Raw genomic sequence first — 21,485 nt, forward strand, 5'->3', positions numbered from 1 at the left:
AAGCAAAAGAACCGATCGGACGACTTTCCCGCGTCTGTGTTTGAGTATTACCACATGTGAGATAATCACAGGCCTGTCTTTTTGTACCAAGCCTACACCAGTCCCCGTTCCTTTTCCTGGCATTTTTCTCCACATGGAGTAAAAACCCAGAACTGTAGCTTCCCTGTCGTCCCAAACTCCTCACTCCCCCATCTCCTGTGAGAAACTCCTTAAACAGGAAGCACAAGCCATCTCTATGAAAATAAACAATCCCGTACAGGCTAAGGGAGTTTACACCCACACCTTAAAGGAAATATTTCTCCAGAGTCATCTTCAACTGCAGAGATGTATCTCCACCCTTAATCAAGGCAACTTTTGATACCATGCTGCAGAAAAGTTTAGGTTTCTGGAGTTGGAGCTGTCAAACTTCCTTTTCAGAAATTGGTCCGGTTTAGTAAAGAATATCTGTGGTAAGGCGCTTTAGTCATGTCCAACTCTTTGCGACCCCATGGACTGTAGCTCTCCAGGCTCCTCAGTCCATGGGATTCTGTAGACAAGAATGCTGAAGTGGGTTGCATGCCTTCCTTCAGGGGATCTTCCCCACCCAGGGATTGAATCCACTGTCTCTGGCATTGCTGGCAGATTGTTTACCTGTGAGCCACCAGGGAAGCCCATCAGTATAATTTAACCATGTCCATTTAGGTCATTCCTGCCAAACAAAAACTACCCTTGAAAAAACTCCTTGAAGATCTGAAATTACAACATTCAAGCCCCTCTCCCCATCCTGGCCTTCAAATAATCTCAGCCCATTCTTTGTTAGGGCTCTGGTTACAAAGATCACGTGCTTGTTTACCCCTGGAGATTATGGATTTCCCCAAGCATCTAACTCTAAGGCAGTCAAGCTTTAAGAAGGGAAACTGTTTCCTCCTTCCAGGGACCACAGCCCTTTCCCTCCCCACATAAATATGGAACTAATTTTGATTTCTTTTTCTTGCAACTTAGATACCTAGCTTGTCAACAGTCACTCAAAAAGAATTTTATAAAGGTTAAAGAATTAGAGTTAGCCAAATTGTGAAATTGAGACTCTTTAGGGACTCAATTTCTGTAGTCATAGGTCAAGCAGAATTATATGAATTTGGAGGTGTGGATTTTAGTGGGTTTAGGTTGTGGAGATTGTCAACTCAGATAAACTGAAGCAAAAGGTGGATTTTCTCAATATTTCTGAATAGGCTTTAAGTATAATTAACAACAGCTGGCAAACGCTTACGTCTCTTTCCATTTGTACTGGCCACTAGCCCAAATAAGAGAAATGGATGTTTGCCAGTCATAAAGCTAAAAGCATCAATAGGGAAAGCCATTTTAAATTGCAAAACCACAAGTGGATATACAGTGTACAGAAATGGAACTTTCCATTCTTTTCTCTCAGCATCAGTTGCGTTTATTCAAATACTTATTGCCTATGTGCCAGGCACTGTGCTGGGTCCTGAAGTTGCTATCAAGATGAGTGAGGGGGACTTCCCTGGTGGCTCAGTGGTTAAGACTCCACTTTCCAATGTAGGGGGTGTGGGTTTGATCCCTGGTCAGGGATCTAAGGTCCCATATGCTGAGGGGTGTGGTCAAAAGTTAAAAAAAAAAAAATAGATGAATGAAGAAGCCTGCCCTTGAGTTCTTTACCACCCAGTTGGGAAGCGAGGTGAGAGGAGTGGCAGGAAACACTGCTAACTAAAGTATTAAAATAAAAAGTCTGTTCTCAGTTGATAACACAGGGGTGAGTCATGCATTCTAGAAGCACAGAAAATAACTAACTCTGCCCAGAAAGCTTCAAAGAGAAGATGCACTTGAATCTGATCTTGAAAGATGACAAGGTCACCAAAGAAGGGGAGAGGAATTCAATGCCCGTTTGATGCCTAGCCTTCTTATGGACACTGTCAGTAAATTCCATATGGTTGGGATTAATCTTGTTCATTGTTGTATGCCTGGCACCCAGCTCAGCACTTGGCACACACCAAGTGTTCTAAAATATTAGTTGACCCGATTGACTAAAAATATTCTTGGCAGAGAGAACCACATGTACAATAACAAATAAACAACACAATGATTTTTCTAGACTGTGGTTTGTAATATCAGCACCATCAGCTCCTGCAAAGGAAAGAGAACTCTCCCAAGACAGCTCAAAAGAGTAGACTCTAGAGAGGAAGCTGTGACCTGAGTTTTAGACCCAGTCCTGTTATTAACAAGTTACCTGACTTTGAATCAATGATTATCCTGCACCAACCTAAGTCTTATCACTTGTAAAATATCATTTATTATTACAATATTATATACTGTAAAAAAACAACAACCCAAAAAAAGATTACTAGAAGGGAAAAGAATGTAGCACCAGGTCTTTTCTCTTATTTTCTAAATGCAAAATTAATACATGTTTCTCAGTTTTAGGGACTCCCAGGAGGCGCTAATGGTAAAGAATTGGCCCACTAATGCAGGACATGCAAGAGACTGCGGTTCAATCCCTGGGTGGAGAAGATCCTCTGGAGGAGGAAATGGCAACCAACTCCTGTATTCTTGCCTGGGAATTCCATGGACAGAGGAGCCTGGCGGGCTACAGTCCATGGAGTTGCAAAGAGTTGGACATGACTAAGCGTCTGAGCACACTCCCAACTTTAAGATGCAGATGGAGTGCATACCGGTCATTTCTCTCTCCCTCACCAAAATTGAAAGGCTGATAAAAAAAAAAAAATAGGTTAGTAAATCCTCAGAAAGAAAGAAGGAAGTTTCTTTGGAGCAGAATCCATGATCAAGTGGAAACCAGAGTAGCAGGCTGAGGCTCCCGCCACCTCAAAGCTCTTGCTCTTTGTTACATGCTGCCCCGATGGGGGGCCTTCCGGTTCTCTCAGAACTAATCAAAGTGATGAAGAGATAGAAAATAATTGAAACTGACAGGAAAGATAAGAGGTCTTGAGGTTACAGAGATTTTATCATCAGTCTAATGCAGGTGTTTTGAAAATGTTCTGTGCTGTGGATCTCTCTTTAGCAGTTTAGTGAAGACAGCAGAAGCCCTTCTGTCTTAAGTCCTATCTGGCTACTATAACAAAATACCACAGACTGGAGAGCTTATAACAACAGAAATTTATTTCTCACAATTCTGGAGGCTGAGCAGTCTAAGATCGAGGTGTTGGCATGGTCGCGTTCTGTTGAGGGCTATTTTCCTGGTCCACAGCCAATACTCTTACTATCCCTTACATGATGGAAGGGGTGAGAGAGAGCATTCTGGGGCTTCTATTACAAGGGCACTAATCCCATTTATGGTGGCCCCCTGGTAAAGAATCTGCCTGCCAATGCAGGAGACGATGGTCCAAGGCCTGGGTCGGGAAGATCCCCTGGAAAAGGAAATAGCAACCTACTCCAGTATTCTCGCCTGGGAAATCCCAAGGACAGAGGGGCCTGGTGGGTTCTAGTCCATGAGGTCACAAAGAGTCAGACATGACAGAGCAACTAAGCAACAACCACAACAAATCCCATTTATGAAGGCTCTATCCTCACGACCTAAGCACCTCTCAAGTCCCTACCTCCTATTACATTGGGTATTAGAATTTCAGCATATGATTTTTAGGGGAGCACAAACATTCAGACCAGATTAATACCTTCAAATGCATCAAATAAAGTATACAAAATTATATAAGAAATCAACTATATTGAAATGCAGTTATCAAAATATTAGTATTTCATCATGTGTTAACATATTAACAAATTGAATAATAAGATGCGATGTGAACGTGGGAAAGTCACTCAGTCGTGTCTGACTCTTTGTGACCCCAGGGACTATACAGTCCATGGAATCCTCTAGGCCAGGATGCTGGAGTGGGTAGCCTTTCCTGTCTCCAGGGGATCTTCCCAACCCAAGAATCGAACCCAGGTCTCTCACATTGCAGGCGGATTCTTTACCAGCTGAGCCACAAGGGAAGCCCAATAAGACATGATAGGCAGCTTATTAGCATTTTTGAGATATCTGCCACAGTTGTAACATAATATGATAACATCTGTGATTTCTCTTGGTGACAATGTCACAGATACTGCATTTTGGTGCATTAATGTATTTTGTTGCCTATATGCAAATAGAACAATTTATTTCTATTTTTTATTTATTTTTTATTTTATTCTATTTTATTCAAAATAAAATAATTTATTTCAGTTAGAGGCTAGTGAAAATTAAAACTTAATAGGTTTTTTCATCTAATTACATGGACTCCCCTGAATTCTATCCAAAGATCTCAAGTTAAAAAAACTCTGGCCTAATAGAACTTCCAGGAGATTTCCTTGGAACAGAGGATATGTGATTCTTTAATTTGTAGACCTGAAAAAAAAGACATGACACTTCAGATTAAGAGAGTTCATGAAATTCTAGCAGAATAATACAAAAAATGAAATAAAGAAACATAACTGAAACTTATGATAAAATATCAGTCATAAAGAGAAAACCCTAAAACTACCAGAGTAGAAAGATGAACTACAAAGGAAGGGGGTTCAAATAACCCTGGATATCTGATTAGCAAATTCTACGCAAGCAAGCAATGCAAATCTTTTTGTTTTTTAAATACTGAGGGGAAATTTACTGTGAATCTACAACTCCATTCATAACCAGATTATCAGTAGCTTTGAGGGAGAGTGAAATTAAAGCCTTTTTTGGACATTAAAGATTTAGAATCATTAGCACTCATGACCTAAAATAAACTGTATCAAGAAAAGGAAGTGTTGGAATGCAAGTATAATGTACACTAAGTGGGAAAACATTAAGTAATACAGTAGTATAAAACATAAGTAAAAGAGCAGTGTCCTGACCCTTCAAAGCACTTGTAGGTTTTTAAATACCAGAGTTTCAAAAAACGTTGTTTAAAGAAAAGCAATAGAATTTTCACAAAGAGAAGCAAAATGCTGGTACTACATTTCATGCATAGGTTTTTAAAGAACTTGTGAAAATGTAGAAAAAGAGGTACTTTATTAAGGAAGGACGGGGCTTCCCAGGTAGCTCAAGCTGGTGAAGAATCTGCCTGCAATGCGGGAGACCCCTAGTTCAAATCCTGGGCCAGGAAGATCCTCTGGAGAAGGGATAGGCTACTCATTCCAGTATTCTTGGGCTTCCCTGGTGGCTCAGTTGGTGAAGAATCCACCTGCAAAGTGGGAGACCTGAGTTTGATCCCTGGATTGGGAAGATCCCTTGTAGGAGGGTATGAAAACCCACTCCAGTATTCTTGTCTGGAGAATCCCCATGGACTGAGGAGCCTGGAAGGCTGCAGTCTATGGGGTCACAAAGAGTTGGACATGACTGAGTGACTAAGCACACACATTAAGGAAGGACACAGGATGTAGCTAAATCCCAGAACAAACAATTGTTTGAGTCTCGTTATGGTCAACAATAATGGGAAAGACTAGAGATCTCTTCAAGAAAATTAGAGATACCAAGGGAACATTTCATGCAAAGATGGGCTCAATAAAGCACAGAAATGGTATGGACCTAACAGAGGCAGAAGAAATTAAGAAGTAAGAATACAGAGAAGAACTATACAAAAAGATCTTAATGATCTGATAACCATGATGGTGTGATCAATCACCTAGAGCCAGGCATCCTGGAGTGTGAAGTCAAGTGGGCCTTAGAAAGCATCACTACGAACAAAACTAGTGGAGGTAATGGAATTCCAGCTGAGCTGTTTCAAGGTAGATGTTGAAAGAGATGATGCAGTGAAAATGCTGCACTCAATATGCCAGCAAATATGGAAAACTCAGCAGTGGCTACAGGACTGGAAAAGGGTCAGTTTTCATTCCAATCCCAAAGAAGAGCAATACCAAAGAATGTTCAAATTACTGCACAATTGCTCTCATTTCACATGTTAGCAAAGTAATGCTCAAAATCGTACAAGCTGGGCTTCAACAGTACGTGAACTGTGAACTTCCAGATGCATAAGCTAGATTTAGAAAAGGCACAGGAACCAGAGATCAAATTGCCAACATCCGTTGGATCATAGAAAGAGCAAGAGAATGAAAAAAAAAAATCTAATCTGCTTCATTGACTACACTAAAGCCTTTGACTGAATGGATCACAACAAACTGTGGAAAATTCTTCAAGAGATGGGAATACCAGACCACCTGACCTGCCTCCTGAGAAACCTGTATGCAGGTCAAGAAGCAACAGTTAGAACCAGACATGGAACAACTGATTGGTTCCAAATTATTGGAAAGGAGTACTTCAAGGCTGTATCTTATCACCCTGCTTATTTAATTTATATGCAGAGTACATTATGCAAAATGCCGGGCAGAATGAAGCACAAGCTGGAATCAAGATTGCCAGGAAAAATATCAATAACCTCAGATATGCAGATGACACCACCCTTATGGCAGAAACCAAAGAGGTACTAAAGAGCCTCTTGATGAAAGTGAAAGAGGAGAGTGACAAAGCTGGCTTAAAACTCAACATTCAAAAAACTAAGATCACGGCATCTGGTCCCATCACTTCATGGCAAATAGATGGGGAAACAATGGAAACAGTGACAGACTTTCTTTTCTTGTGCTCCAAAATCACTGCAGATGGTGACTGCAGTCATGAAATTAAAAGACGCTTGCTCCTTGGAAGAAAAGAATGACACACCTAGATAGCGTATGAAAAAGCAAAGATATTATTTTGCTTACAAAGGTTGAATAGTCAAAGCGATGGTTTTTCCAGTAGTCATGTACTGTAATCCATACAAAGGATTACAAATGTAAACTACTCCTTTTTGTTTTTTTTCTAATCCTAAAGCAGAGATCATTCTCCCTTAGATTTATTAGAATACTCTTTGTATTCCTTTGGATCTGAGAGCTTGATTGAAATTTCCCATTCACCATCCAACTCACTGTGAAAGTATGAAAGTGTTAGCCGCTCAGTCGTGTCTGACTCTTTGTGACCTATGAACTGTGGCCCGCCAGGCTCCTCTGTCCATGGAGTTCTCCAGGCAAGAATACTGGAGTGGATTGCCATTCCCTCCTCTAGGAGATCTTCCCTAACCAGGGACTGAACCTGGGTCTCCTCCATTACAGGCAGATTCCTTACCATCTGAGCCACCAGGGAAGCCCTCATTAGCACTGTCATTTTTGGCATCTGTGACAACAATAACTGTGTTCTTCTCTTTTCAAATATCTTTTAAGCTTCAAGTCTCCATTTAGCAGTTCATTAAGAGAAATTGCATGCTTTTAATTGTAATTTAAAAAATTTCCTTATTTCTTGGTAGGTATTTGCTGTGCCACATTGTAAACATAATGCTTATCATTATGCATGCAAACTACAGGTGCTATTACATTCAGAAGCAACAGATAATTAGTGACTGTATTCCTTGTTTGGTGATTAAAATGCTATTCTTTAAGTATTGTACATCCTAACTCGACAGTTTGTTGCTCATAATTGGCATTTCACTTTATTTTAAATATGTGTTATGAATTTCGGGGTTGATGCACAGCATATTTTATTTTTTCCCATTTGATAACAGGTTTCCCATTCAGCCTTTGCTTGAGGACCATCAGATTTTCAGGGATGGATTATTGAAGTTAAGTAGGATAAGTCTGTGTGATCAGTCCTTTAATTTCTGTGGACAAGTCTATGCTGTCTTTCTTATACTCTTAAATTTTTTAAAAATTTTGTATGTTTATTTTTGGTTGCACTATGTCTTCATTGCTTGTGCAGGTTTTCTCTGGTTGCGGGATGCAGAGGCTACTCTAGGTTGCCATGCGCTGGCTTCTCATTGCAGTGGCTTCTCTTGCTGTGGAGCACAGGTTCTAGGCTCATGGGCTTCAGTAGTGGTGGCAAACAGGCTCAGGAGTCGTGGTACACAGACTTAACTGTTTTGCAGCACGTTCAGGAATCTTCCTGAACCAGGGATCAAACCCAGGGCCCCTTGCATTGGCACGTGGATTCTTATCCACTGCACCACCAGGGAAATCCATAAGCCTCTCATATTTTGAACTGGAGATTTAAAACAAAACAAAACAAAACAAAACAAAACTGTGATTATCCTGTTCCCATCCTATCATTGTGTACTGGCTATGTTAAAGAAAGAGATAACTTGAACGTGACAGTGTCTTTGTTCCTACAGAAGATCCTGGATGTTGAACAAGATGGGGTAAATGCATGGGAATTTAGGTTGTACCCCTTGAGAAGGAGTGGTTATCATTATCTGGGGGAAAGGATGTGCCCAGATATTTTGGCAGCCAGAGGCATAGAACTACAGCAGACACTGCTGGTTGCTCCCAGTATCTGTGCTTTTCATTTTGCTCAATAATGAAACCCCAAATGTTAGCTGGGCATTTGCCCAACCAATAAAAAAGGTTATATTTCCCAGTCTCTCTTGCAACTAAGTGTGGCCATGTGGCAAAGTTTGTGCAATGTTTGTAAGGAGAAGTGGTTTGTATAGATCTACTGTGAAGTTTACTTAAGAAGAGGAAGTTATGTCCTCTCTTCCTCTTTGACTGGTCTTCCTCTCTAGCATGTGGATGTTATGGCTCAAGGTGAAGGGGCCAACTTACAAGTTAGGATGGAAATCACAGGTAACAGTTTGCAGAGCAATCTGTCAGAAGGAGTTTGGGATCCCTGATGGATATAGAGCCACCATCTTAGACTAAGACTGTCTATGTTGGTCCGAGAGAGAGACCAACGTTTATCTTTTCTACCACTGTTACTCTGAACTTTCAATCTGAGTACTTTTCTTTTATTATCTCAGTTTATACTATCAATATATTATCATCACACCTATCTTATCTTGTTTGGCTTTCTTATAACTTAGTTTTCAGGTAACTAGTTGTTTTGTTTAAAATATTTGGGAAGGCATTTCTTGAGTTGTGCACAAAAGTAGTGGTATTCAACAGTCTAATGGAAATCTTTGATATGTCACTTAAATGAATGATATTTCCTTCATTTATTGTTTTGAAAGGGCCCATTGGGGAAGTTCAGTTCAGTTCAGTTGTTCAGTCGTGTCCGACTCTTTGCGACCCCATGGACTGCAGCACGCCTTCCCTGTCCATCACCAACTCCAATTTCTCCATTGGGGAAGAGGACAAAGAAAAACAAAATCTAACACTATTCCAACTGACTGAGCTGTAGAAATGGAAGCTGCTTAACACTCAAGATGGTATTCCACTGTCATTTTATGAGTTTTCCTTAAAGTGAGACAACTACAATGTTTCCCAATTTCTCTCCAAGTAACAATCGCTTCTTAATCCCATCCCTTCCACTTACATGTCACTCATATTTAATATATGTAGATTTCTTTTTAATGGCCTCTTTAGAGCTAGCATAAATCATCTTGCTTTGAAAAGGTACACTCTTAGAAGCCCAGAATATCAATACTAGGTATTGATAGTAGGTATTTAGTCTTTTTTGTTGTGTGTATGGCATCAATAGATCAATATTAGGTATTCTTAGACTATAGATCAATACTAGGTATTCTTAAACTTTTTTGTTGTTTATATGGCATCATACACAGCAAACTGGTAATCATTCAGAGGTAGCAACTTCACAACAAAATGTCTAGGGGTCCTCCGTGGTATCACTAGTGTCATTTGTTAAGATCAGTTTTGGTTCCTCTATTATAATTATTTGTCTTTCCTCATCATTTAAACAGAACCTTCTTTCATCTTCTTTTGTGTTGATATTTCTTTATTTTCCTATCATTAAAACCTTTGGTAACTTCGTCATCCACTGTAACTTCAAAAGTCATAGTGCCTGGGGCTGAAATGCCAGCTCAGGCCCCAGCTCTATGGCACTGGGAGGAGATGGAGAAGTAGGTGGAAACCTTTCTTGTTCACAGCTGAATCTACCGAACTTAGAATAGTGCCTGAAAATAATGTGTGTGTGTGTGCTCAGCCATGTCTCACTCTTTGTGACCCCATGGAGTGCAGCCTGCTAGCTCCTTTGTCTATGGAATTTTCTAGACAAGTATACTGGAGCAGGTTACCATTTTCTATTTCAGGGGTTCTTCTTGACCCAGGGATCAAACCCGCGTTTCCTGCAGGCAGATTCTTTGCCATGGAGCCACCTGGGAAGCCTGCCTGTAAATAGTATGTGCTTGGTAAATATTTACAGAATGAATAAATGAAGACTAGATTAGAATGGGATTCATCTAAGGGCTCTATATAAAAGTAATAGTATTAAACAGTCTAATGACAAGCTCCTGCTTTAAGACACTTTAGAATTTGAAATTCCAGGGAACCTGGAAAGTTATGTGTGAGGAAACTGACTCTTACAGAGTTTATAAGTCTCATGGGCCACATAGGTTCCTTGTCATGCCAACTGTTGGCAGCCCTCTAGCCAGGCACCAGTTCTAAGACCACGGCTGTCTCTACTAGGTGTACGATTTTAAGCAGAGTCCCCCTAAAATCGAGTTCTCTTCCCAAGTTTATGAATAATCTCGCTATCTAAAACTTAATTTCCTTCCTCACCCTCCCACGACCTCAATCCTGTGCTAAGTGAACACTAATCAACTAGTCAGATGACTGAAACTGCTGTTGCTGATACAATTGCTAATATACTAAAATAGCTATTATAGATAACATCATTAATGTACAAACTCAGCCTGTTTCTCCACAGCAAGATGAGCTCACAGACCCCTAAGCCATGGGCCACCTGACCTGAGAATCCAAGACATCCTGATTTCCAAAACTACCATAAAAAAAAAAAAAAAGTCACAAGATGATTCATCCTAGTCTCTGTTTTCCCTTTTTAAGAAACCCCTAACTCACTGACCAAGTGGGAGCAGATCTGAGGCTTGTCAAGAAGTCAGTCTCTCTCACCCTCTTGCTTGGTGGTGGTTGGTGTTCGGTCGGTGTCCGACTCTTTGCGACCCCAAGGACTACAGCACGCTAGGCTTCCCTGTCCTTCATAATCTCCCTGTACCCTGCAATAAACCCTTCCTTTGCTGCAAACACCTGCTGTCAGAGTCTGGCTTTCTGCGCCTGGGGCAAGTGAGTCCTTGCTGGGTTACATACTTGGCTGATGCGTACCTGTGAGGATGCTGTAGATAGGATGGATGGCTCAGTGGCCCAGGGTTTGGGGACAAAGACATACTGGCGTCCTTTCCCTTACAAGAAGGGAAAGTGCACAACTAGCAAATTTGTTGAGCCTTCTCAGGCACCGCCGAGCTTAGAAAGCCGAGTCATCGAGGGCGCTGCTGGATCCCAACCAGCAGACAGTCTCAGCTATTTATTATTTATTACCTGGCGCTCCAGGGCAGGGGAGCTGGCCCTTCTGAGGAGGATGGTTGTCTGGGCTCGCCTCTGGCAACCGTCTTCCTCCACCAGTTCCCAACAAACCCATTTCACCCATTCTTCCACTGCCCTCAGTTCTACTTGGCTGGGCTTTGAGAGCACCGAGGCTGGAGTACTCAGTGACCCAACGCGCCCATTGGGGCGCGTCTGTCAGGGCGCGCGCGGCGCGGGCCGTGAGGAGGCGGGCGGGCGGCGCGTCGCCGAGCGGCGCTCTAGCTCCCCGCGTCGGCGGCGCGCGCCGCTCGGGGACGCGCTTGGCCGGGGGCGCGCGGGGGCGCGGGCGCCGGCGGGGGCGCGCACGCTCCGCCTCTCCCCGCCTCCCCGGCTGCGCGCCCCGCCCCCTCGAGCTGCTATACGCCGAGCGCCCAACATCCGAGGACTTTGGCCCCGAGTAACCCCGCTCGCGTTACCTTTCCCCTCTTTTCCGCGCCTCCCCGGGGGCCGGCCCCGGCTGGCCCGCCGCGGCAGGGTGCGCGCCGCCCTCCCAGCTTCCTCCCTCGCGAGCGCCGGCTCAGCCCCTCCCGGCCCCCGCGCGCGGCTCCTCGTCATGGCGGCGCTCAGCAAGTCCATCCCTCACAACTGCTACGAGATCGGCCACACTTGGCATCCGTCTTGCTGGCTTTCCTTTCTGCACATCACCAGGGGCGCCCTGGAGGAGTCCCTGAAAATCTATGCCCCCTTGTACTTGGTGAGCCCCGTCAGCCCTCCCCCAGGCCGAGGGCGGTGTGCGCGATGGGCTCCGGCGGGGCGGGCTCGGGGCGCCCGCTGTCTTGTCAGCCTCTCCTTGGGAGCGATCAGGGGTGTTTTTTGGGGGGCAGGAGTGGGTGGGCTTGGGGAGGCGGGGAGATCGCAAGGGGCTGATAACCTAAATCCCGCTGGGACGGAAGAAGGGGGAAGGGAGTTAAGAGGTTGAGCTGTCATCTGAACGTCTGCTGTTGGGGGAGAAGATGTGTTCTCAACTTCAGGATTAAGTTTGGGGGCCACGTCAAACTGTAAATGCACACACCTGCGTTGCTTTTCCTCTCTCCTGCCTTGTGATGGAGAGGTCTTCGTAGGTCAGCGAGGGGATGAGAAATGGCCTGCAGTCATTCCTCACCTAATTCCCTCTGTTTTGGCGTTCCTCTCGCCCCACCCCCACCCCCCAGGTTTTTTTTTTTTTTTTTTAAGGGCATGTTTGACATCAGGTCCCCATGACCTCAGATCTTGTGTCAATTTGGGAATGACAGGATTGTGGCTTGAAGGTTTTGCAAAGTGTTTTTGCAGGTTCACAAAGTGGTCTCCAGGTTGAGATTTTGCTCGGTGTTGTAAAAGGTGATTCCAGTCTAGGAGTCAGTGAAGGTGTCTAGGAGATCTGACGTAGGTCACTTGTAGGTCCTTTATTCCACAGCTTTACAGGTAGGGCAGTCTAAATTTGGAGCTTTAAATAGAGACTGTTTGAAAATATGTGTATGTATCACTGAGAGTTGTTAGTTTGTTCTTACATGTTCTAACCAGCATCTCTCTCTCTCTCTTTTTCCCCAGTAATCTCATCCTTTGTATTAAAGATTTCTTTAATCTTTAATTAACCAAGATCACTTTGGTTATTTAAGTTTATTGTCTTATTTTCTTGCCCAATAGAGTCTATGTCCTAAGAAGGCAGAGGTATATTTTTTGTATGTTTCCTAAAAGTTCTAGTCAGTATTCAGTGGATGGTCAGTTCTTCTCATTGAGTAATAATTTAAATTTATACCCTAATATTCCTGAAGGTGTGTCATGGCCATAGCTGTAGAATTCTTCAGAAGTCTGATTATTTATTACAGAGATAACCGAGCAGAAGATGGTAACTTTCTCTGGGCTTGCAGAAGCCAGTTTCATTTGTATCATATTCACTGGTGCTTTTAAAACTTAACGTGTGTTAGGAGTCTGCTGGGGGAGCATGTTAAAATGGGGGTTCTGATTCAGTAGATCTTGGTGGGGCCTGAAATTCTACATTTCTGACCAACTCCCAGGTGATATTAATGCTTCTGGACCAAGAGTCATGCTTTGAATAGTAAGGATCTGGAGCAGAGGCTGATAATAAACTTATCCTTAGAGCGATAAATGTCTTCCTTGATTTTCTTTGGCAGAGATCCATGTTTATCTGCTTTTCCACTTGAATGGTCGCTAGTCGATAGCTCATTTATTAAAAAAAAAAAAAAAAAAAGAATATGTACAAACATGATTGAGCTTTTGGTGTATTCAGAGATTTTTCATTCCCTTATAGGATTATGAAGTTATGTGGGGAGTCTATGGTATGTACTTTCTCTCTTTGAAAATCCATAGCAATTTTATTGTGCCTCATTCATTCATTCAACAATGATTTGTTGAATGCCTGATATTTTTCATATTTACAGCCTAGATAATTTATTGGTTATGTTCCATGAGGAGTAGTTCAGAGGAGCAACAGAAACATAGGTTCTTCTATGCCAGCAGGTGGGGTAGGGGCAAAAGGGTCAAGAGAAGTTTGTGTTTTACTATTCTCTCTCCAGCTAGGTTAAATACTTATTGAAAACAGATTCTTGATCTTATTTGATCTTGTATCTGTGTTTGGATTATAGCTGGGTAATTCAAAGTTTGGTCGCTATTCATGAGTGGTTGTGAAGTAAAATTAGTGGGAATTGACTGGTATTTTATTTTAAGTGAAATAGAAAAGAAGAGGAAAAAAAAAAAATGAGAGGGTACCACAGGTGGTATGGATAAGTGTTATTACAGTTTTGTTTGTTGTATTTGTATAGGTGGCTGAGGCTCTTAGACCATATAGCAGCACTTTGTTCTTTGTCTGTGTTGGGCAGTTGTTTAAATGTGTAATTCAGGTGCCACAAGGCAGTGGGGGGAAGAAATGGGCTTTTGAAGGCTATCAGCCACTTCTGATTTTGAATCTCAACTCAGTCACTCACTGTTTGACTTTATGCAAGTTACCCTGACTCCCTCTGTGAGAATTAAGTGAAGTAATACACTGAAGACTATCACATTTTCTAGTTCATAATAGGTCTTGAATAATTAGGCATTTTTTTGTTCCCCGTTCCCTTGGTGGCACTTAAGTTAGATACAGGTAGGGAGGGCTCCTTGGAAGAAGTAACATTTGACTTGGGCCTTGAAGAGAAGGATCACAGACACTGATTCATGTAGTAGATAATTTATAGAATACTTAATGGAGCAGAAGGAGAAAAGTGTGAATTGAGGCAGAAATCCAAATGGTTTTGTAAAAGTAGTAGTGTATTGATTGACTGAAGCAGAAGTTTTGCATATAGGCTGTATGAGTAATGACAACTCTTATTTACTGAACACTCATGGAGCTAGCTTCCCTGATACCTCATTTGGTAAAGAATCCGCCTGCAATGCAGGAGACCCCGATTCGATTGCTGGGTCAGGAAGATCCTCAGGAGAAGAGATCAGCTACCCACTCCAGTATTCTTGGGTTTCCCTTGTGGCTCAGCTGGTAAAGAATCTGCCTGCAATGTGGGAGACCTGGGTTCCATCCCTGGATTGGGAAGATCCCCTGGAGAAGGGAAAGGCTACCCACTCCAGTATTCTGGCCTGGAGAATTCCATGAACTATATAGTCCATGGGGTCACAAAGAGTTGGGCATGACTGAGCAACTTTCACTTTTACTTTCACGGGCTTAGACCTTTACGTATCTTATTTAATGCTTATACAACTCTCTCTTATCCCCATTTCATAGGTAGGAAAACTGAAAATTAGGGACTAAGCAGTTTCCAAGATGAAGAGTTAGTAAAGGGAAGGGACAGGCTTTTGTTTTTTTTTTTTTGACTCAAAGACTGAAGGTCAGGCTGAGGATGTCATGAGGTTTTTTTGAACAAAGGGGTTACAAGTACAGAATGGTGTCTTCAGATGATGAATCTGGTTGAAATGGGTAGACTGGATTGGAAAGACTGTTTCGGAGTTGATGCAGTGTATTCATTTAAGTGATAGAAAATCCGTTTTCATGGAATCCCACTTTGTAACTTGTTAGCAGTGTGACCTCAGGAAAATTATCTCACCTCTTTGAGCCTTAGTCTCTTTGGGTATAATTATACCCATCTCTTTTGGGCTGCTGTGAAGATTTAAATGGGATAATAGTATGTAGGAATAGCAGCTATCACGTAGGAGGGCCCTAATCAAGGGTTGGTGTTATTAAAATAGTGCATTTGTTATGATCTTTGTCTCCACCTCTGATTAGAATGGTGGTTTGTATTCAGAACTAGCATGGTACTTCAGTAGGTGCTTCAGTAAGTGTCTGAATGAGTGCAAGTATGAATGAATGAACTCTTGAATAATTCAGGAGTGAAGAAATAGTATTTGGCAGGCCTAAGGTAGTGGCAGAGAGAATGGAAGGGCAGTTTTAGAGGCATTTCACAGGAGAGGCATTTCATAGGAAGGATGAACAGGACTTAGAGATTGAGAAGGTCGGGGCAGTGTGAAGGCTTGTTTATGCTTCCAGGATTTCAAGTCTGACTGATGGTGTCGCCATCATCATTGATAGAAGAGAAGTTGAAGGGAAGCTGGGTTGAGGGAAAACTTTAATCAGAAATGTTTTCTAGAGCTTATAGAAATCTGCTTTTCATTTAAAATGTTACCTTGTGTGTTGTACTAAACTGATTCCTTTTGTTCCTTTCTGGTATCCTTGCGGTCTGTACATCTGCTCTTGTGTTTCTTTCTCATCATGGTATCTAGCATCCATGTCTTAGTATCACCTTCACTTTCTAGTGCTTAAGCCATTAGAAATGTAGCGATCTATGCCTTTTCACATTGAATCTATGTGTTTTTGTGATTTGTAAAAAGCATCAATCCTCATTATCAATCCATTTGATAGAGTTTTTTTTTAAGAACCTACAGCATGGCAACCCACTCCAGTACTCTTGCCTGGAAAATCCCATGGATGGAGGAGCCTGGTAGGTTGCAGTCCATAGGGTCGCTAAGAGTCGGACACAACTGAGCGACTTCAATTCCACTTTTCATTTTCATGCATTGGAGAAGGAAATGGCAACCCACTCCAGTGTTCCTGTTTGGAGAATCTCGGGGATGGGGGATCCTGGTGGGCTGCTGTCTATGGGGTCGCACAGAGTTGGACACGACTGAAGCGACTTAGCAGCAGCAGCAGCAGCACAAATGTTATAATATATGCTAACAATTTACGTATATACCAAAAATATATTTCAGAAAGCTTTATTTCTTGAGTCTTAGTTATTGTCACACATTCACAGTAAGTGGTACCCATTGCTACACACATGAAACAGTTGTTAAACCACTAAAATTGATGAAAGCATAGTGTCCTTGGGACTTTGTGGTAAAGTTAGAATACACAGTTACTCATTTAGGAGGATGGACTCTGTGCTGTTCCAATTCTTAGGTGCCTTTTCTAAAGGGAAAACTTGCTAACTTACCTCAGGTGGTTCTAAGAGCTTCCTTATGTTTTTCCTAGTGTCTTTCCACAGGACTTCCAGATGAGGGTACTGGCATTTACTGTTAACTGACTTCAGAGAAGAACCTTTCTCAGTTTTGGGAAAGAGTGATTTAAAAATCTGCTTCTTTATTGACCTTCAGATGTTTACACCCTTCTTCAGAGTATGAAAATGGTTACTTAATATTTACTTCTGTTGAATCTTAACAGACTTGTTATATTATAAAGAGTCAGTTCATTACCTTTAGACTGAATAAATACTTAAGCAAGAGTTGGACTTCTAGGAATAAAAAAAGAAAAAAAAACTTATGGACAGTTTTTAGTTAGTTGTGAAAGACTTGAAAGGCAATGCCAAAGAATGCTCAAACTAACCCATAATTGCACTCATCTCACACACTAGCAAAGTAATGCTTGAAATTCTCCAAGCCAGGCTTCAACAGTTCATGAACTGTGAACTTCCAGATGTTCAAGCTGGATTTAGAAGAGGCAGAGGAACCAGAGATCATATTGCCAGCATCTGTTGGATCATCGAAAAAGCAAGAGAATTCCAGAAAAACATCTACTTCTGCTTTATTGACTATGCCAAAGCCTTTGACTGTCTGGATCACCACAAACTGTGGAAAATTCTTCAAGATATGGGAACACCAGACCACCTGACCTGCCTCTTGAGAAATCTGTACACAAGTCAAGAAGCAACAGTTAGAACTGGACATGAAATAGCAGACTGGTTCCAAATTGGGAAAGGAGTTCGTCAAGGCTGTATATTGTCACCGTGCTTATTTAACTTGTATGCAGAGCACATCATGAGAAATGCTTCATTGGGTGAAGCACAAGCTGGAATCAAGATTGCTGGGAGAAATATCAATAACCTCAGATATGCAGATGGCATCACCCTTATGGCAGAAAGCAAAGAAGAACTAAAGAACCTCTTGATGAAAGTGAAAAAGGAGAGTGAAAAAGTTGGTTTAAAACTCAACATTCAGAAAACTAAGATCATGGCATCTGTTCCCATCACTTCATGGGAAATAGATGGGGAAGCAATGGAAACAGTGGCTGACTTTATTTTTCTGGGCTCCAAAATCACTGCAGATGGTGACTGCAGCCATGAAATTAAAAGACACTTGCTCTTTGGAAGGAAAGTTATGAACAACCTAGATAGCATATTAAAAAGCAGAGACATTACTTTGCCAACAAAGGCCTGTCTAGTCAAAGGTATGGTTTTTCCAGTAGTCATGTATAGATGTGAGAGTTGGACTACAAAGAAAGCTGAATGCCGAAGAATTGATGCGTTTGAACTGTGATGTTGGAGAAGACTCTTGAGAGTCCCTTGGACTGCAAAGAGATCAAACCAGTCAATCCTAAAGGAGATCAGTCCTGGGTGTTCATTGTAAGGACTGATGTTGAAGCTGAAACTCCAATACTTTGGCCACCTGATGCGAAGAACTGACTCATTTGAATAAGACCCTGATGCTGGGAAAGATTGAAGGTAGGAGGAGAAGGGGAAGACAGAGGATGAGATGGTTGGATGGCATCACCGACTCAATGAACATGAGTTTGAGTAAATTCCAGGGAGTTGGTGATGGACAGGGAAGCCTGTCCTGCTGCAGTCCAAGGGGTTGCAAAGAGTTGGACATGACTGAGCAGCGGAACTGAATGTAAAATTTAAGTGATATGGACAGAGGGTTTTTTTTTTTTAATATTCTCATATAGTTTTATTTTATGGAAAAGAAACAATAATTCTACAAAACTTCCCAAGCTTACCTCCAATTACAAGATGCTATTTAGACTTCTATATTTCACTATGGCTTAGGAGGGGGGAGTCTGGTTCTGGGATCAAATTGCCTGTGTTAGAATTCTTGCTCACTTCTTGCTGCTGGGTAATCACAGACAAATGACCTGAGTATTCTAAGCCTCAGTTTTCGTGTCTGTACTGTGGGAGAAATGGTAAATTTTCACTCCGGAGGTCCTGGTGAGGATTAAATGAGGCATAATACGTGAAGTGTTTCTGGCATGTAGTATGCACTTGAGTTTTTAAAGGCACTGTTTTAGCAGATTTTCTTGAGAAAATGAGACCAGAAATGAGACTTTTTGAAGCTTTTGTTTTTTTACTTAAAAAAAGGAGAGAATTAAAAGTCATTAAGCGATATAGACTGCTGGGGATATTTGGATTATTTGACATTTGGAGACTGTGGAATTTTTAAATATGTTGGAGTAATCCCCCTTTGATTTTTTGCCTGAGGCCTTCTTTAGAGGTGAAGGTGAAGGGCTCATTGTATCCTTCTAGTCCATAAGTAAACAATGATTTTTTAACAAGCTTTGTTATTGTCCCTTTTGAGTTGTAGCAGTCATTTGATGTTTGTCTTTCAAATGAGCAATTAGATGATGAGTTTTCCCATTCATTAATAAGAGCTTGTGAGTATGTTGAACTTGTTTTTCTGTGTGACATTTTGTTATTCTTTGGCTGACCTCTGTTGAGTTCAAAAAATACTTCCAGCATATTCCTTCTAGTTGAAAGTTGAAGACTATTGTACTGAACACTTGTAACTCACCCTTTTCTGTAGCAGTCTGAGTATATAGCTGGCCAAATCTTTATTGTTGGTTGTCTCTTTAGTTATCATAGATCAGGGATAAAAATTAAATTACTATAAACATTGGAATATAGGATCTAAATAATTATGACCCATTGCTGTTCATGTTTCTGAGTCAGTAGATTCTTATTAAAATGGATATTTATTTGATTTAAAATTTTTTTTAAAGCCTTTAAATTCTTGGTAAGCATTTTTCAATGTCAGCATCATTTCTGTTTGCCTTGTCACTAGAGAATTCTCTTCAAATCAGAAGGCATGGAAATTTCCTTGGTGGTCCATTGATTACATCTTGGAGCTTCCACCTCAAGGGACCTGGGTTCAATCCCTGGTCTGGGAACAGAGATCCCACAAGCTGCACAGTGTGGCCAAAAAAAAAAAAAGATGTTGTGATTTAATATTTTTTTTGGTGCATGGGTCTGTTATAGGAAGGGGGACCTCTTCCAGGGCCTGAGAGTGGGCTCTTGTCTAACATTTGGAAATGAATTGTCTGAGGAGTCACACATGCTGACAAAGCAAGAGAGTTTATTGGGAAGGGGCGCCTGGGCGGAGCGCAGGAAGGTGAGGAGCCCGGGAGGACTGGTGTGCCACGTGGCTCGCAGCCTTGGGCTTTACAGTGACGGGGTTCGTTTCTGGGCTTTTTTTGGCCAAACATTTTGACCTGGTTCTGACTGGGTTTCCGTCGGTGTGTTTCTCCTAACAAATCTGTTTCATCTTGAGAAAATAGGAGTGTAGTTAATAAGTATTTGTTAATGAGCCTGATTTATTAGTGAATCAAATTGGTATTGTAAATTGATATTACAAATTGTATATGAAGCTCTCTCCTCATAATTATATTTGAGGAGAATCAATTTCTGTGAATGGATGAGGATTTTAAGCCATTTTGCTTTCTTCAGCTACATTGAAAAATATTCAATGGAATGAATTTATGTGTGGAAAAAAGTGTGAAAAGAGGGAAGAATGCTGGCTCAAGTGTCATCAGGTTTGAGCAGGTTGCTTTTATATGCATGCTGAATTTATAGCGTGTTTAACTTATCATCATTTATTTTGTCTAGTCTTTGTACTCATTACATGTGTCAGCTTGCTTTGGCTTCTTTAGAGTTTGGTTTGTGATTAGTCCAGTTTGGGAGTTGCCTTGGGCATTCAGTATGTATTGGCAGTGACAGAAGAAAGCTTGTTATTCTGATCATTTTTGATTTCTAAACCTTGAAAAAAGTAGACATAGTCCCATTTTTGTCAGATCTGTATCTCAGAAACCCCCCAGCCCAGGAGACAGGGATTTAATCAGAATTCAGATTGAATTTCAGAGTGCGTGCGTTCGTAGCTCCATTTGGAGCTCATGGAGTGTAACGGCATTTACCTGAATCTTCATTTTCTCTCTCTTTCCTATCCTTATTTTATTCTTCAGTGATTACAGATTGCCTGCAATATATCAGAAATACAGGGGTGGTGTAACAAGATGTTTGTAGACATTAAGGTTAACGGGGAAGATAAACGTGAAAGAAGCATGCAAAAATTTATTTCAACTGTATTAAGTGCTATTGAGAAGTACAGGATGTTACTGGAGAGTGTTACATGAGACCCTATCCTAGTGTGGTGGGTTTGGGAAGGCTTTCCCAGTGAAGTAACAAAGTGAATATATAAATATCTGTTAAGTGAATATGTATCAGGCTTAACATTTATGGCACATAATCCAAATTTTAACATGCAGAAATTCAGAGAAATAAGAAGTGGTTACTTTACAGAAAGAGAGATTGTTTAATGATTTCTTAAATCCGATACCCTGGGCAAGAATTTGATTTCTTTCCTTTTGACTTTGGTCTTTACTTAGACTTGAAGCCAAAGGCAATAATAAAGCAACTCAGATGATACAAATACCTGGGTTAACAGATTCTCTGGAGTTGGATCCCCTTCTAATAAAATTTATACTTTAAATTAGTCAGAAATTTTCAGTTACAGATGTTAGAGAAACTGTTTTAACCTCTCTTTTCCTTCACTGATTTAAAGGTAAATCAAGATTGTTTTGGGCTTCCCTGTTTGCTCATATGGTAAAGAATCTTCCTACAATGCAGGAGACCTAGGTTTGATCCCGGGGTCGGGAAGATCCCCTGGAGAAGGGAATGGCACCCCACTCCAGTATTCTTGCTGGGAAATCCCATGGGCAGAGAAGCCTGGAGGGCTACAGTCCATGGGGTCACTAAGAGTTGGACATGACTGAATGA

General features: G+C 41.5%; 1 protein-coding gene and 1 pseudogene across 1 annotated transcript in view; one reads left to right on the forward strand and one right to left on the reverse strand.

Annotated features, from left to right (window-relative positions):
* Positions 1-9,136: 9,136 nt before the first annotated feature.
* On the reverse strand, positions 9,137-9,713 carry LOC122706459 (annotated as a pseudogene).
* A 1,894-nt stretch (positions 9,714-11,607) lies between these two features.
* Positions 11,608-21,485, forward strand: part of TMEM135 (transmembrane protein 135) — a 247,594-nt gene continuing 237,716 nt past the window's right edge. The window contains exon 1 of the mRNA XM_043876380.1: positions 11,608-11,947. Within this exon, the coding sequence (XP_043732315.1) occupies positions 11,807-11,947 (141 nt within the window). The 5' untranslated portion in view covers positions 11,608-11,806. The remainder of the gene's footprint in view (positions 11,948-21,485) is intronic.

Source organism: Cervus elaphus, chromosome 2, assembly GCF_910594005.1.
Source record: "Cervus elaphus chromosome 2, mCerEla1.1, whole genome shotgun sequence".
NCBI lineage: Eukaryota > Metazoa > Chordata > Mammalia > Artiodactyla > Cervidae > Cervus > Cervus elaphus.